This window comes from Pterocles gutturalis, unplaced genomic scaffold (assembly GCF_000699245.1).
Source record: "Pterocles gutturalis isolate BGI_N339 unplaced genomic scaffold, ASM69924v1 scaffold1989, whole genome shotgun sequence".
NCBI classification, from domain to species: Eukaryota; Metazoa; Chordata; class Aves; order Pterocliformes; family Pteroclidae; genus Pterocles; species Pterocles gutturalis.
The window spans coordinates 1-15,908 of NW_010127826.1; the positions used below are offsets into that span (position 1 = coordinate 1).

General features: G+C 42.3%; 1 protein-coding gene across 2 annotated transcripts; it reads left to right on the forward strand.

Annotated features, from left to right (window-relative positions):
- The first annotated feature begins 10 nt into the window (after nt 1-10).
- On the forward strand, nt 11-14,787 carry NONO (non-POU domain containing, octamer-binding). Of its 2 annotated transcripts, none has more exons than XM_010079386.1 (10): nt 11-162; nt 2,718-2,911; nt 3,937-4,238; nt 6,354-6,449; nt 7,525-7,721; nt 7,997-8,081; nt 9,228-9,330; nt 10,702-10,744; nt 11,391-11,500; nt 13,712-14,787. In XM_010079386.1, the coding sequence occupies exons 1-10, from the start codon at nt 42-44 to the stop codon at nt 13,847-13,849; spliced, it is 1,389 nt and encodes a 462-aa protein (XP_010077688.1). In that variant the 5' UTR covers nt 11-41; the 3' UTR covers nt 13,850-14,787. The 2 variants fall into 2 exon arrangements, with proteins under 2 accessions (XP_010077688.1, XP_010077687.1); XM_010079385.1 differs by having other exon boundaries at nt 21-162; nt 2,691-2,911.
- Nucleotides 14,788-15,908: the final 1,121 nt, after the last annotated feature.

The window sequence follows — 15,908 nt, forward strand, 5'->3', positions numbered from 1 at the left end:
GGCCGCGGCCGACCAGGCGTGTCTGCCTCTAGGTGGGGAAGATGCAGGGCAATAAGGGCTTCAACCTGGAGAAGCAGAACCACACTCCGCGGAAGCAGCACCAGCACCAGCAGCACCCGCCGCCGTCCATCCCCGCCAACGGGCAGCAGGCCAACAGCCAGAGTGAGTCCCGGGCCGCCCGGCCCTTCCTTGGGTAGGCGTTGAGCTACTGCCCCAGCTGCGGAGAGTAGCTTTGTGTCCCGCTTAGCTGTCGGGGCCCGTCTGGGTGCAACAAGTCTGGGCGGAAACAAACAGAACGTCCTCTTTCAACTTAAAGCAATAAAAACTCGGCTCCTTGTGCAAACTGCGACTTGCGTTTGCTGTTTGCCTGCAGTAATGGGGTTTTCCCGTTGTTGGAGAGGGTGGTTTGAATTGCAGCTGGGTTGGTTTTTAGGGTTTTTTTCTCAGTCTACTCAAAGATGCATGTGGCTCCTGTAGGTTTGACTGGGATTTGTTTTTGAGTTTCTTATGTTCTCGAAACTGGGCAGTGATGTAGAGGTTCCTTCTTTGTCTCAAATTCTCGAGAAAAGCTCCCTTAAAGAGTTCGGAAGTCTCTGAACCTTTAACAGTGTTTTGGTAAACCTTGTAAATATGAGATGTCCTGTTTTCTGTTGGCTCTGTTTCTTTTTTTTTTCCCCAATCATAACAGATGGCTTCTCAACACAGGTTTCCTTAAGTACTATCAAAATAAATTTGCTATCTATCAGGATAAGTTATAGTAAGAACGTTGTTACAGCAATCTGCAGTCACCCGTTAAGACTAAATTTTTACGGGGGAGGGACCAGGAGACACCCAGCTTTACTTAAAAATATTTCAGCATTCAGGTACCAGCTAACATTGATGGTGGCTGTTACTCTCTAATCTAGTGTTTCCGGGTTTGTTCTTGATCAGTGTGGATTGTAGCTCTGTTACTTGATGTATAGAGGGGGTGCTTGTGAGTTGAGACAATATGCATTAATGGCTTCTGGTGCCTTAACTGATTAAACTTGGTAGTTTAGAAGTATGGTGCAAGGCATAGCTGTTAGCATTTTCAGGGGAGAAAGTGCTTTAGTTAAATTAGATTTTTTTTTCTTGGTTTGGACACTTCTGCTGTTCAAAAGCATTTGTAAGTCACCAGTGCAGTTTATATTATTCCTCTGTGTGTTTTTTCCTGTCAAAGTCGCAGGTTTTACTATATGCACACACATGCAGAAATACCGGGCTAATAAAAAAATTCCTGTGTATATTTATTACCTGGCCCTATTAAACAGGCTCCTTATCAGTTTGTAGAAGCTAATAGAGAAGGGTGGCAGACCAGAGAGCAGTCTGTTTCCAGTCAGGTTGGAAACAATACAACACAACAACTGTATTGTGGTGTTCTCACAGGGATCAGCTCATAGTTAGTGACTGCATCTCAGATCCCTTTGAGTGAATCTACTTAAGGCAGAACAGTGATAGTGGTATACCTCTGCCCTAAGTCCCTCCTAGTGTATTCACAGGCCTTGCAATACATCCCCAAATACTTCTGATGATGGTGTGAAGAAGTTCATAAACACTTCATTTACGCACCCTTGCTCTGTGGAGTAAATCACTTACTCTCAATACTCTTCCCATAGATACACCCATCAGTCTTGGTTTTTTTGTTTCAGTGTTAGCCATGGAGGTGTGCTTATTCTTGTAAGAGACTTGTCCTTGCATGTCTTGCATGTATTGTCTTTACATTAATTCCTGGTTAGTACCGTGCTTTGTAGCCTGAATCAAGCCGCTAATGTTCGTAGTTTGTTTCATCTGTGTGGCCATGAGGTGTGTCCTTTGCAAAGCAAAGGCTTTCTATGGCTTGCTGTCCTGTGTGTGGAAGTTCTGTGACAAGGGAAGGCAACATGATAATAAAGCCACCCCTGTGCCTGACATATAGCAGAGCTTCCAGGATCGTGCTGGACTCTTGCTGGATTAAGGGTTAAAAATTGTATATGTATTTGAGAATGTTCCTACAATCTATCCTCTGTATTAGTGTTAGACATAGCATTGCTTACTGACTATAGATTTTTTGTAATGAACTTCGTAATTTTTTCGAGGTCTCACCTGTATGGCTGGTTGTTAGGGTGGGTTTTTTCCACTATTTTCACCATTCCAGCCTTCTCTTCAGCTTGTAATCCAAGACTCTAGAACCCAAATCCCATCTCATAGAATGACAGCCTTCTCAAATGTTATCTGTCTGGGCAAAATTTCCTCTCATTTGCATATTTTTCTAGACATCTGAGGCTCCTTTTTTTTGAGTAAACATCTGATTGCTGGACAAACTGTGTCTTTTTTATAATTATTCAGCGTGTAATAGCAAAATTCTGTATTGTGACTACAGTTGGTTTCATTGTGGCACAGTCATCTTGACCAGATCTCAAAAAGTTGAGTGAAATCGCTCACATTTCAAGCTGCAGTGTTCTTATTTTCTCCAGTTCCAGACTATCTTTCTCTCATGTTAATGAGCACTGAGGTTCAAGTGTGTGTTTTCTTTAACAAGAATATGGACCCATTCAGAAATAAAATCCCCTTGTTGCTGTAGAGGTGTCTGGAGAGGTTTGAGACTGAAGTGAATGGGTGGTGTTACTTATATTGTCCTATGGGTCTGTATTCACTGTGATGAAACCTAACAGAATTTATCCCCCCAACTGTAGAGCAGCTGTGTGCCTTATTCCCCTCAGATGAAGGCCTGACTATTGACCTGAAGAATTTCCGGAAACCTGGTGAAAAGACCTTCACCCAGAGAAGCCGCCTGTTTGTGGGAAATCTGCCCCCGGATATTACAGAGGAAGAGATGAGAAAGTTATTTGAGAAGTATGGCAAGGCAGGTGAAGTCTTCATACACAAGGACAAAGGCTTTGGCTTTATCAGGCTGGTGAGTGACTTGCTACCATTGGGTTGGTTTTGTGGCAATGACTCACACTGGAGGAATACTGCTGGTTGGAGGTAGTAGATGTTCAGTTATCTTGCTAATTAAGCCTGCTGTTGGTTTTAGGAACCTGGAATATTAGCTCAGCTTCTACAAGTGGTTTGTCCAGAGATTGTTATGAGAAGTAATGTGAATTCAGGCATCTTGAAACAGGATTTATGAGTTATCTGATAAAGTTATTCTGAAGTCAGCTGGTAGAAAACAAAGAAAACATTAACGTGATGTTATTATAGACAAGGTGGACTTCCATTTTCTGGAAGGTTGTGAACATGGAATTTCTATGAACATAGATTGTCATGCAGTATTACTGGAGTGATGAATACTCTTGAGGCAGGGAATCTCTTGATGATTGTGTTGAAGTGTGGCTAGGAGGGAGGTAGCTACCAACAGAGTAATGGTTCTTAGAATTTATTGGCTCATGTTCTACCTTTGCGAAAGCCCCAAGGTGAGTGGATGGAGCATGAGGCTCCCACACCAAAGTCTGGGGTGCTTTGCTGTAGCGTAGCTGCTTGGTAGCGACTCAGATGAATGGCAGGGTGTGGAACTGGCATAGGATGTCTTTCCTGGATTGTCATACAATCAGCATTTCCTTTCACAATTGTCAGACTTGGTTAATAGTTGAATGTTGATTTTTGGTTTTTTATGTATTAAAAAAAGGCATGCTTTGTAGCCTTTATCTAGTGGACATAATTATATTATGATAACTGAATTGTTTGCTTGGTTTGAACTGGATGTTGGGTTAAGCTTACGTCTGATAACTTAATTTTTTTTACCCCCGCAAACTACATGCCTGTTCAGCTAGAGTAATTCGTAATAGAGAATAGCTACAGTTTGTTAGGACACTTTTTACCATGCTGTGAAGGATTATTTGTTCCTCTGTGTGAAGGACCTGTTCAGGGGACATAGGCTTGTGCCTGTGGCTGATTCTGTACTGCATTGAGAGTTTTAATGATAACTTCTTTTATCTTCAGGAAACTCGCACTCTGGCAGAGATTGCAAAGGTGGAACTAGACAACATGCCTCTACGTGGGAAGCAGCTGAGAGTGCGTTTTGCATGCCACAGCGCATCACTGACGGTCAGGAACCTGCCTCAGTTTGTGTCCAATGAGCTCCTGGAGGAAGCCTTCTCAGTGTTTGGCCAGGTGGAAAGGGCTGTGGTTATTGTGGATGACAGAGGACGATCCTCTGGGAAAGGCATTGTGGAGTTCTCAGGGAAGCCTGCTGCTAGGAAAGCCCTGGATAGATGTAGTGATGGGTCTTTCCTGCTAACTACGTAAGTGTGGAGGGTGAGAAGTGCTATTCTGGCATGTGTGCAGGTTGATGGGTGGCACTGTCTTGTGGGCAATGTTTCTTAACACAGATCAGTGGGACAGATGAGATGCGGGGCAGGAGGTGGTAGGTGACTTGCCCGGGGAGAACTTAGTGTTGTTCCAACAAGAGTGAGTCTGTGCTGAAACTCAAGTCTGAAATCTTTCTTCTGGGAAGTTGCTAGTGGGGTAAGTACATAAAACTTCCCAGTAAGCTTTTTCTCAATAAAGCCTTCTTAGGCAATTAAAGTAGCCTTTGTGAAGCAGGAGCTGTTTCAGAGACCATCCATGTCATTTGTTGGAAACAAAGCTCGAGTATGTTAATTGTGCACTCTGGGTCACTTTGGAGATGAGTCTTGGGATGGAATTCCGCTCAGCAGCAAGCACTGCTGGGGTGGAGTGCTGATCCACCGCTGTGCGCATGGGATCTGCTGGAGAAGCTGTCAGAGAGATTTGATTGTTTGGAGTTTTCACCATAATAAACTTTTCCTTGTGCTTGAATATCACAAGACAACAAAGCATTTCCTTGCATAATTATGTGAACTTGGTCAAGTAAATTACTAATTCTAGGTGCATTCCACAGAGCACAGCTTGTTGCTTTAACTATTAAGAGGGAGGTGGTTTTGATCTCTTGGAAATAAAAATTACTGTGTATTTTGTATGTATGCACCTAGAATTTGTGAATAGAATACTTCCTGAAATTTGGGCTCTATTGCTAATTACTGAAGTAATTTTATAAGCTTTGTCCTTCTTCTCTCCTTTTTATTGGAGGCCTGCATTTGGCACAGCTGTACACAAGTATGTTTAGTTTCAAAAAGCAGGTGTTTTGTGTGTTTGGTTTTTTTTAGTCTCTGTTTTTCTCCCTGAGACTCTTTGGGGATAGCCATCATAGCATGTAGTGTTTTGCAGGAGGATTGCCATTAGGGAACTTTTGCTGATTGGGAAGTCTATATCCTGAAAGAACCAGGAAAACAGATTTTTAAGCATCTGAGGGTAACATTCAAGCTTTTTATAGCTGTCAGTGTATTAGATTTTGATATCTAGGACACTAAACCAGTATGTTGCTCACTTTTAGTTATGGTTTGGTTTTGATTAAATCAGTTCTGGTTTGTCCTAGTTCATGACAGTAACAGCTAGATAAACTGGTTGGAATTGGTTTACTTTGGAAAATAAGACTATTAATAATGGAATATGCCACGTCAAAGTGAAAAGCTACATTGTGGATCTTCAGCTGAGGGGAGAGATTTTAGCCTCTCATCCTGCCTTCCTGATGAAGTCTGGGCACCACTTGCCACTTGGCATAGTGTGATCGTTTCTGTTCCATTTCCCCAGCTCTGGCAAATGGGGTTGAAGAGCTAACAAGAACCTGCGGTGCTGCTTTGTGCTGAGGATGAGCAGTGTCACTGCTGTGGTGGGGAGCTAATTCAGAGATTGGGGATGCTTCTGTTAAGCAGGAGGACGGAAGTACACGTGTGGTGTCTTTGTGTTGTGAAGGGCACCAGTGGATTTCTTGGGGGTGGAAATTCAGACAGGGCCCAACAGGCACTTAGAGCACTGCTGCTTGGCAATAATGGCACGTGGTGGTCTCACCAGAGGAGTATGACTGACTGGTGCAGCCAGCAGCTGCCAGTGGGGAGCAGTCTAGTTACCCTTCACTTTAGGCAGCTATAAAAAGGCACACAAGGACCTGTGCAGCCCGTGGTTGGCCATGTAGCAAGGTAGGGAAGGCATTAAAAACAGACTCTAGGGACTACAGGACTTCATGCTGAGTGGATCCTACTGGAGGATAATTTGAACCTGTTAACTTGCATCAGTAACTGCAAGTATTCTTTCAGTACAATTTTGGTTTGTATTCAACAAGGATTTTAATTAAGACTTCAGCTTCTATTCTAAAAAGAAAGAAAAAAAGGTGTTCAAAATGATTTTTGGTTTCACTTTGGTTGAGATCTCCACCTGCTCTGAATTTCTTTGAGCAGTGCTAGAAGCTGTATTTTATAAGTTCAGACACAGTAGACGTGCTTTCCTACACTGCAAGCTCGTTCTTGAATTTTCTTGAAAGCAACCTCATCTTTTCTTTACAGATTCCCTCGGCCTGTCACTGTGGAGCCCATGGATCAGTATGATGATGAAGAGGGACTACCAGAGAAACTAGTCATCAAAAACCAGCAGTATCATAAGTATGTGCCTGCCATGCAACAAGAGATGAGACTACCTGTGGACTACGACCTTAGCTTGTGCCTCAGTCTTAGGAGGGTGGCTCATCAGTGCTGCTAAAGATCCTCCTTTTTTCTGTAAATGTGACCTGGGTCTGGAAAGAGAATTGTATACATTGTTTTGTTGCCATGGTTAGCTGAAAGAAAGCAGTGGGTTTGGATCCACACTGCTGGATAAGACTAGCAGCCTCCACATACATATTTTGCATAAGTCTGTTTCAGTTGTTGGAATAAAAAGTTGTGTTAGTTTGAGATGACATGAGATCCCCTTGCTTGGATGAGAAGCTGAAGCAAGGACTTAAGTTATTTGCTCTAAGTGTTACGGAAAGTCTGTAGAGGAAACAGGTTTGAACCCACTGTGAAAACTTAGGGAATGATGTGAGTAGCATTAAGAGTTTGTAGAGCTATCAAAGTATAAGGCTGTGGTCTTTGAACACTTCCCAGTGTAAGTAGGTATTATGTGATTTGAGTAGTGGGAATTATTAAACCATATGAACTCATGAATTTTTCAACTAAGGAAGATAAGAGCTTCAGGAGCTGGGAGGCTGCATTAGGAATAGTTATGTGCTCCAGGTGCAGGGGCTGCAGAGATTAGTGAAGTAAACACACGTATTTGGGCATTATTTGCTTCTGGAGTGGATCTGTCCATAAGATGTGCAGCAGGACCAAAGGCTGTTTCTTTCAAGAGTATTTCTAAGTGTCTTGACCCAAAATATTTTGGTGTCTTGTGAAAGCAGTGTCATTGCTTGTTATGGAGGAGGACAGGGCACAGTTTCCATGTGTAATTAATCCTGCAGGAGGACTCTACCTAAGTTTGTCTTTTCAGTAGTATGATTCCTGAGGAGCAGGAAGGAGCCTGGTATCTCAGGCATAGTTCTTTGTGAGAAGGTAGAAGGCAAAGTGGTTCCTTATTTGTTGCACTAAGAAATGCATTTCTAAGTGCTAAAATGATCTGCCATCGCATTTAATGCACAACTGTATTTTTCTTGGTTCCTCCTTACTCTGTTGAAGCATTCACCAGCTCTTCCTTGTTTGACAGGGAGCGTGAGCAGCCTCCTCGATTTGCACAGCCTGGCAGCTTTGAGTATGAATATGCCATGCGCTGGAAGGCTCTGATAGAAATGGAGAAGCAGCAGCAAGAACAAGTAGACCGCAACATCAAGGAAGCTCGAGAGAAGCTGGAAATGGAAATGGAAGCAGCTCGCCATGAGCACCAAGTTATGCTTATGCGGCAAGGTACCAATCAGTGATAAATATCAGTATCGGAATACGGTCCTGCAACATCCAGGGGTGGGGAGCTCAGTAGGCTGGCTAGAGCCCACTGAATGTGAGCCATGGTGATGTGACTTCGTAGCAACATGGGAGTGCCAAATGAATGGAGAGAGGTTATTGTATCATTGGAGGCTCTGTTACCTTGTTCTCTTGTGTATTAGGGTTCTATTTCAGGAGTTGATAGGAGGTGTCATGGAGATGAGTTTGATTGTTTTTTTTTTTACTGTTATCTTTTACAGATTTAATGAGACGCCAGGAAGAGCTGAGGAGAATGGAGGAATTGCATAACCAAGAAGTACAAAAACGTAAACAGTTGGAACTCAGGTAAGGAGGCAGGTTATGAAATGTTGTGTATCCATAATATTATAGAATGAAATGTTTCTTCAGTGCACCTAATTGTTCAGTGTGACAATTAAATTACTCCCTAAAGTGTGGCTGTAAATTTTGTGCCTTTTTATTCATAGGGAGAGTGTACAGTTGGTTTAAGATGGAAGAGTTAGGAGTTTCTTCCACTGATCAGTATTTTTTATTTACAGTTCTATGTCTCAGTTTAGCTCCTTAACTGAGGCCAATAGAAAAATCAGAACCTGTGTAGTGATTTGGTGGCTTCAGTGCTGCAGACTTGGAAACACCATTCTAGCATCTATCTTTTCGTTTGAGGGGTAACTTAGTCTCGGAGATTTCTCTCTTCATTCTAGCTCTTCCTTATCTCAGGGTCATTTTGACAAGGTCCAGGAACATCTCCAGACTACTTCTGTAATAGAAGGGTCTTAAGAACTGTCTGGCTTGTGCGCATTGTATTGCATGTAGTCAGCTTGTATTTGGGAGCTGCTGTGTATGTAGAATCATTTAGGTTGGAAAAGACCTTTAAGATGAACTGTAAACCTAACACTACCAAGTCCACCACTAAACCATCTCCCTAAGTGCCACATCTACACTTTTAAATGCTTCCAGGGATGGTGACTCGACCACTTCCCTAGGCAGCCTGTTCCAATGCTTGACAACCCTTTCAATGAAGAAATTTTTTCATAATATCCCATCTAAACCTTCCCTAGTGCAACTTGAGGCCATTCTTTTCATCCTGCCACTTCCTACTTGGGAAAAGAGACCAATGCCCACCTCACTACAACGTCCTTTCAGGTAGTTGTAGAGAGTGATAAGGTCTCCTCTCAGCCTCCTTTTCTCCAGACTAAACAACCCCAGTTCCTTCAGCAACTGCTCATGAGACACACACTGGGTATGCTCACGTTGGGTTTTATAATAAACTCCTTAAAATTTAAAGTGTTGGAAATGTCTTGGTATGCATACATGTTTGTGTTTTCTTCATGAGTCAACTAATATTTTACAGCCTCAGCAAAATAATGTTCTTAAAGTTGTAGGTTTCCAAGCAAGACCAATTGGGCAGCACTGCAACACTGATGCAAATGACTGGTGTATGTTGTGCTGAGCATGCCTGGCCCTTTTTTGCAGGCAAGAGGAAGAACGCAGGCGCCGTGAGGAGGAAATGAGAAGGCAGCAAGAAGAGATGATGCGACGCCAGCAGGAAGGCTTTAAGGGGAATTTTGCTGATGCAGTATGAGTACTTCTACCTTCCCATTACATCAGGACACTGAGATTAGATTTTTGCTCTTCCACAGCATGGGGCTTTCTGTGAATGCTTAACTTGTTGGCTGAGGGATTCTACATCTTTAGTGCATTCTTCCTTAAGTTATTGACTCCCTCCAATCTTAATATAGTTTACTCTGGAAAATATAAATACTCCAGTTACTGTCCCACTGCTGTTCATCATGTAGGACCCTCGCTAGCTGCCTTGCTGTTCAGAAGAATATATGCTAACTAGTTTTATTCTAACACTAACAAAGATGTGTTGTTGTGAAGTACTGCTGCAGAAGCCTGTTATAGCCCAGCTACATCCCTAGCCTGCAGTCTGTCTTAGTCATCCTTAGATGAAATGATCCCAGCTTGAGGGCATTGCTGAAGGCATGATAATTGCTTGTACTTAAAAGTCAAGTATTTACAAGTATTTTCTTGTAATGTAAAATGTGTGGTAAACTGCCTTTTAATAGTAGTATCTCTGGTTCTGTAAGGAATTGTCTTACAACTCATTTGCAGTCCCAGCAACTTTCTAAGCAGCTGTAGTGCTATCAAGGTAGTGTAACGGCAGTGATGCAATGAGGTGGCAAGTGTTCATGTTTCCTGGCGAAAAATTGGCCCCAAGGCAAAATAGCTAAATATATATTAAATCAAAAGATCCAAAACTGTGTGACTGGCCTAAATGTGTGAATATTCTGCATAGCAGAACTCGTGATTTCTGTAAATAATAGTGCCTTCGTATGATAAATGGTGGCACTGAGACTACAGATGAAGTGAGATCTGTTCTTTAGTTCCCACTGTGGAAAAAGTAGTACCCTCAGTGAAGTGAGGAGGTGCTCCTAACTTTGTAGTGAGGGAGATCTGTGGTGTGTCCCCTATATTCAGTTCATAAAAGAGAAATTGAACTCCCTAACTGGTATTTTAATGCAGGTGACCCAGTGTTAGGTCTTTGTGTAAGCTTGCATTCCTTTCAACAGGAAAAGCTTACCTATGCTGAGGAAGTAGCAAAACTGATTCTATCTAATGTGTTACTGCTGCTCAGCACATCTTTCCATCCAGATATCAGATATCTCTTTATGCTGCTGCTTGGTAAAAACTGCGCACGCACAGCTTTGCAGCTGGATGTTTTACCACGATTGTGGAATACCATCTTTCAGGTTGAGATATTTTAAATAAGACCTATTTGTTAAGCAGTTAATAATGTGAAGGTAGCCCAGATCTTTCAAAATTTACCCTGGGGATGACTTATCTACACATATTTCTGTAGTAAAACCCCAGAACTCATTGGATTTGTATAATTACATTTTTTAAATCCTGAAATTTTATAATTTGAAATGTCTCTTTTTTTCAGAGGGAGCCACCAGACATGCGAATGGGGCAGATGAGTATGGGAGGTAAGAATACTCTGTGGCCATCTTTGTTACTCTGCGTGTTCCTTTCCTCCGTTATAAAATCTGTAAATTTTTTTAGTAGTCTTATTTTATTTGCTTCTTATTTAGAAAGTCATAATAATCTTCTCCCAGTTCAGCAGCAGGAAGCATTCATGTGACAGGAAACAACCAAAATTTGGGTATGAGGCAGTACTGTACATTTGTGAAAGACTCAGTTCAGTTATCAAAAGACTTGGCTGAAGTTACTATCAGAAGTTGCATGGTGTGCTTCAGAAGTTTATACTGATGCAGAAGCTGGTAGGACGTAGTGCTGGACCTTGAGCTTGGGAAATAATCTTGATTACTGTTATTTCTATATTTTTGACTATATGATTTAGAGTTTCAGGTGACGAGTACAAGAGCAAGTGAAGAGGCAATGGGGGCTTAGTGGTTAATGAAGGTAGTTAGTGTTAGAGCCTGCTGTGTTTTCAGATAATACTGGAATGCAAGATCAGTTTGTCTTGACCTAATAGTGCAAAGCTAGTTAATAGACTAGGACTCTGTCCCTGGCTGTAAAACTGTGGGGAGCTTGCATGGTGTTCTCTGGCTCTCGGTGATGACTAGAGCCCAGTCACTGCATCTGCCAGGACTATTCTGTTCTCTTTTCCAGGTACCATTGGCATGAACAATAGAGGAGCTATGGGTGGTACCAATGTCCCAGCTGCTGCACCTCCTGCAACTGGTCCTGGAGCTATGATACCTGATGGAGCCATGGGAATGGTAGTGTGTCTCCTCCTACTTTTTGTGCACACTATTTAAATGCAGATTATGTTGTTTCCATTGTTAAGCACTATGCTGTCAAAGTTGAAGCTTCTTTGTCTGCCTAGACCTGTTGCTTAAATCCTGCTAAATCTTGCCTTGATACTAGTTGGTAATTTTCAGGAGATTGAGCCAAACCTAATAACTACTTACTTTACTTCCAAGATAGCTAGTGCTAAAATGTTTGTTAGAAAGATCTTAGCAATAATATATGGTAATTTTTTAAATGGCGTAATAGGAAGCAAAGCCAAGCTTTCAGGAATGTTCTGTCCATCACCAGTTTTAAAAACAGTTATCTCCTATATTAATAGGATAAAATGAGTATGGTAAAAGCGCGTATGCTAAAATGAGTTCAGCTAATTTGCTTTGGGGGTACAGGAGTAAAGAATCAGTGGAGGTTATGCTTATTTATTTACCTTTTTTAACTTTTGTATTTAATTGAGTTTTAAACTTTACTGCAGAGCTTTACAATAGATCATGGCATCTGTCATTCCTCTCTGTCATATAGAGAATTGATCCTTTCACAGTGTCAGCAGTGGAAACAGCAGTAGTCATAGTCAAGTTTGTCCTGGAAGTTCGTCTTCCTTTAGCAGTTTCTATCAATTGGTCTAATAAACAATTTTCGTGAAAACTTTCCTACTTAGACTTCTTGATCTATCGTGACTGCTACATCATGGGAAATTTTTTTGTCATAGAGAATAGTGTTATTTGGCTATAAATGTGGTAGGGACAGTGGTACAGCTGAGGTTAAGGGAATGCATACTACACAAGGAAAGTAAGGGGAAAGATGAAGAGAGGAATGGAAAGGGAAGGTGAGTTCACATCAATATGATGCGATGATAACATTTAGACTAAAAAGCAGTAAGCTGTTTCTCTAATGGCCAGAAATATGTGTAGTCTTCTTGGAAACTGTTTATCCTGGTCATGTGCTTGGGCCAATGTATTCCAGGTTTTTATGGATGGAGCAGTTACTTTGCATGTTTGCTCCAGCTGCTTGGAGTGATTGCGGTATCATTCCCTGTGATGTATACTACAGGAAAAGTTCATGATTACTCAGAATTTTTCATCTATAGGGAAGGGAAACAGGGTTAGGAGTGCTGTGTTGCTGCTAGTGCCACCCTGGCACTGCCAGCAAAGTAAGCGTTGAGAGTCCCTCGGACCTCCCCATTGACAGCTTTACTGAAGTTTGGGTTTGTAGAACCAGGCAATACCATGGAGTCATCTACAGTACCAATACCAATTATGATATGCATATCTGTATCATATCACATTACATTGCATATATATGTATTGTTGCTGTAAACCTGTGGACAAAGAATGAACAGAACCCAGGAGCCTGGTGTAAAGCAGCTCTGCTCTAGGTAGTCACTTAACCCCAGTCTGGGGGGAAGGAAGAGGCAGTGGTTGCCTCCAGTACCTTCCCCAAAGGGTAATTATCTATCATGAGGACATTCAAGCGGTGGAGCAGGTTGCCCAGAGAGGTTGTGCGGTCTTTGTCCTTGGATGTTTACAAGAGCCAACTGGATAAAGCTGTGACTAACCTGGTCTGACCTCATGGCAGACTCCACTTGGAGCAAGAGGTTGGACTAGAGACCTCCTGAGGTACCTTCCAACCTGAATTATCCTTTGATCATCTTCGCCCTGCTGGAAGGAAGAGAGGCTATGCAGTAGCACTAACTCAGCTGCAGGAGGGGAGAGCCAAAAGAATGGAAATAACAGGGATACGATCAGGGCACAAGATTATTATTGCAGACCTATTTTGGAATTGGAGTATTGTGTACACCTGGATTGTCATAGTGCTGTACTATCAGTATACCACTCCTCATTTGCATTCAGATTGGGTGAAGGAATATGGTGGAAATGTGAGGTTCTCCTTTCCTAGACCGTATTACTCACATGCTTCACAGCAGGGCAGTAGTCTGTGAGATGGTGCAAAATGTATTCCAGTATGCTTGACTAAAAAAGTACATGGGGAGGGAGACTTGGTCCTGAATGGTCCTGTCAGTCCAGTTTTGAGGCTTTGGGGGTGTTTTTTTGGTGGGGTGAAGGTTTGTAGCAAGGTCAGCTGGAATTGTGGAATCCTGTTAGAATTTGAATCAACTCAAATGCCTTTAACTGACTTTTTTTCCTTGTTTTTCTTCCTGCCTCTTCTGCATTTGTCTGCATTACAAGACTCCACCACCGCCTGCAGATCGCTTTGGCCAGGGTGGCGCAATGGAAGGCCTCGGAGCGATGGGAGGGAACCCACCTGCCTTTAACAGAGGAAATCCAGGGGGTGATTTTGGCCCTAACAAGCGTCGCAGATACTAACAAGATTAAGCTACCCCCTGCACGTGCCCCAAAGAGGAAAGGAATCTTGGCAGGCCACACAGGGTTCAATGAGGGTGGGTGGGGGGAAAAAGGGGAGGTTGGGTGGAGGGGAAATAGTAAAAATAGTTAATTAGGACCTGTTTTGGTAAAGCCACTCTAGGATAGGACAAGGGGGAGTGCAGTCTCACTGGTAAAGGTTTTAGAAAATTTCATGTGGTGCATTCCTATAATTTCAGTGTGAAAAATGGATTCTGGGAGGCTGCCATGGTTGTTCAGTAATGATAAAATCTGGCAAGGACCCTAATGCCTTGACCATTCCAGGTTTCCTATTTGCAGCCGGAGTCCTGAGACTAAACTAGATAAAATTGCAGTATGTCTTGGCATTTTTTTAGTGTAGTGTACCTTGCTTAAGAGCACAGGGAAGTCTCTGGAGAACTAGGGCAGCATCTGGGTACTTTGCAGCTCCCATGATTCTGTAAATTTATATAGCTCCAAATGATCCGTCACGTAGTGAATTGAGGGAGATTATATGTTCATTTATTTCTTTTTTTTTTTTTTTCTTTTTCCTAACTTGTAGTTATTCTTTATCTGGACCATCTGTTTCTTTAAAGTAGATGACTGTCATGTGCAGCCTGAATGGCTGGGAGGCTCTTGTTTGGATGGATTTTTTGATAACGTGTTGTATCACTGTTTATTTTCACTGGTAGTAAAGTACAATCTATTGGACAAAGATACTGTATCTCATGCTGAAGATTTAACTGAAACAAATGTTTGTATAATCTTAACCTTGCCTGTCTTTTGTGTAGAAGTACTACAAGATTTTTCATTTAGTGTAAACTGTTTGAACACAAGCTGTAATTGTCCCAACTAACAAGTTTTGAGTTTGTCTGAGGAATGTTACAGGAATGCATTATTAAAGTGGATTTTAAGCCTTTTTTTTTTATCTGATGTGTTGTCTCTTCTGTTCTTTTGAGTAAAAATGTACATATGGATTGAAGGAAATCAAGCTTCAGATGATGGCTCAAAAATTGTTCTTGCATAGCTCTATAAAGAGGGTGTTCAACCTGAGAATTTTCTAACGTGTCGCCTTGTCACAGAATGAGGTTTTTTTGTGTGTTGGAATGAGACCTTCAGCATTTCAGAATACAGTAAGGGAGCTCCTGATGCACCTAGGCTGTGTCTATGTTGTGGATGCAGAGCAGTGAGATGCAAGACTTTCTCATATGTCACTGGGAGCGTGGAGTTCAACTTGTGTCTCATCTGCATCGGGCAAAGTTGTCTGGCTCTCTTTGCCCTGGGTTGCAGTTGCCTCTGGCTTGGATGGAGACCTTCCTGAGAGCTCTGAAATCCTGTCCTGGGGCAAGAAATGGAGTACTGGTAATTGTCAGTGGCAACAGTAACACTGTTATCTTGGGTAGTACATCAGGGAATCCATAGGGACAGAAGCTTGCTGTGCATTGTGCTCTGGCACTGAATCTCTTGATTTGAGACTTTGAGACGGCGGGGCGGGGGGGGCCGGGGACAGAGGGGGAAGCTTAGCAAGAAATTTGGTTTACCTGTCACTGATGGCCTGTAATTAGCCTGGAATGGGACAATTGATAAGATGCATTGAAGAGAGACTGCAGCTGATGCTCCTGTTTGTTCTGGATATTTGAAAGCATCAGCACTAGTAGCTGGCTTGCTGAGGTGATAGAGGGGTTGTGACTTACCTGTAGGTACAGTATGAAGAGTTTAGTGATGTTTTCACCTGGCATATTTGCTAGGATAGCTAAATATTGCAGAATATCAAATAAGTTGGTGAGAATGCTTGTTAGTTTTTCTGTTGCCCTGTGGAGAGGATGCATCTGTTCTTATGGCTTTTTTTTTGGAGTGGCTGGCAGACATTCACTAATACCATGGGTGTTTGGTAAGTACATCATTTAATTCCAAAGTGTGAAATATTAGGAGAACAAACTGTGAAGTTGTACCCAAGCGTCTGTATTGTCTCTCATCCTCCTGCCCATTGCTCAGCTGCGTTGCTTGTTAGTGAGTGGGCAAAAGAGAAGTTGCTGCCTTAGGG

Excerpts from the sequence above, each read along its gene's own strand:
- NONO (XM_010079385.1), top strand. The coding sequence starts at position 42 with ATGCAGGGCAATAAGGGCTTCAACCTGGAGAAGCAGAACCACACTCCG. Across the intron at positions 6,450-7,524 it reads AAAAACCAGCAGTATCATAA|GGAGCGTGAGCAGCCTCCTC; the intron begins GTATGTGCCTGC and ends CTTGTTTGACAG. Across the intron at positions 9,331-10,701 it reads AGGGGAATTTTGCTGATGCA|AGGGAGCCACCAGACATGCG; the intron begins GTATGAGTACTT and ends TCTTTTTTTCAG.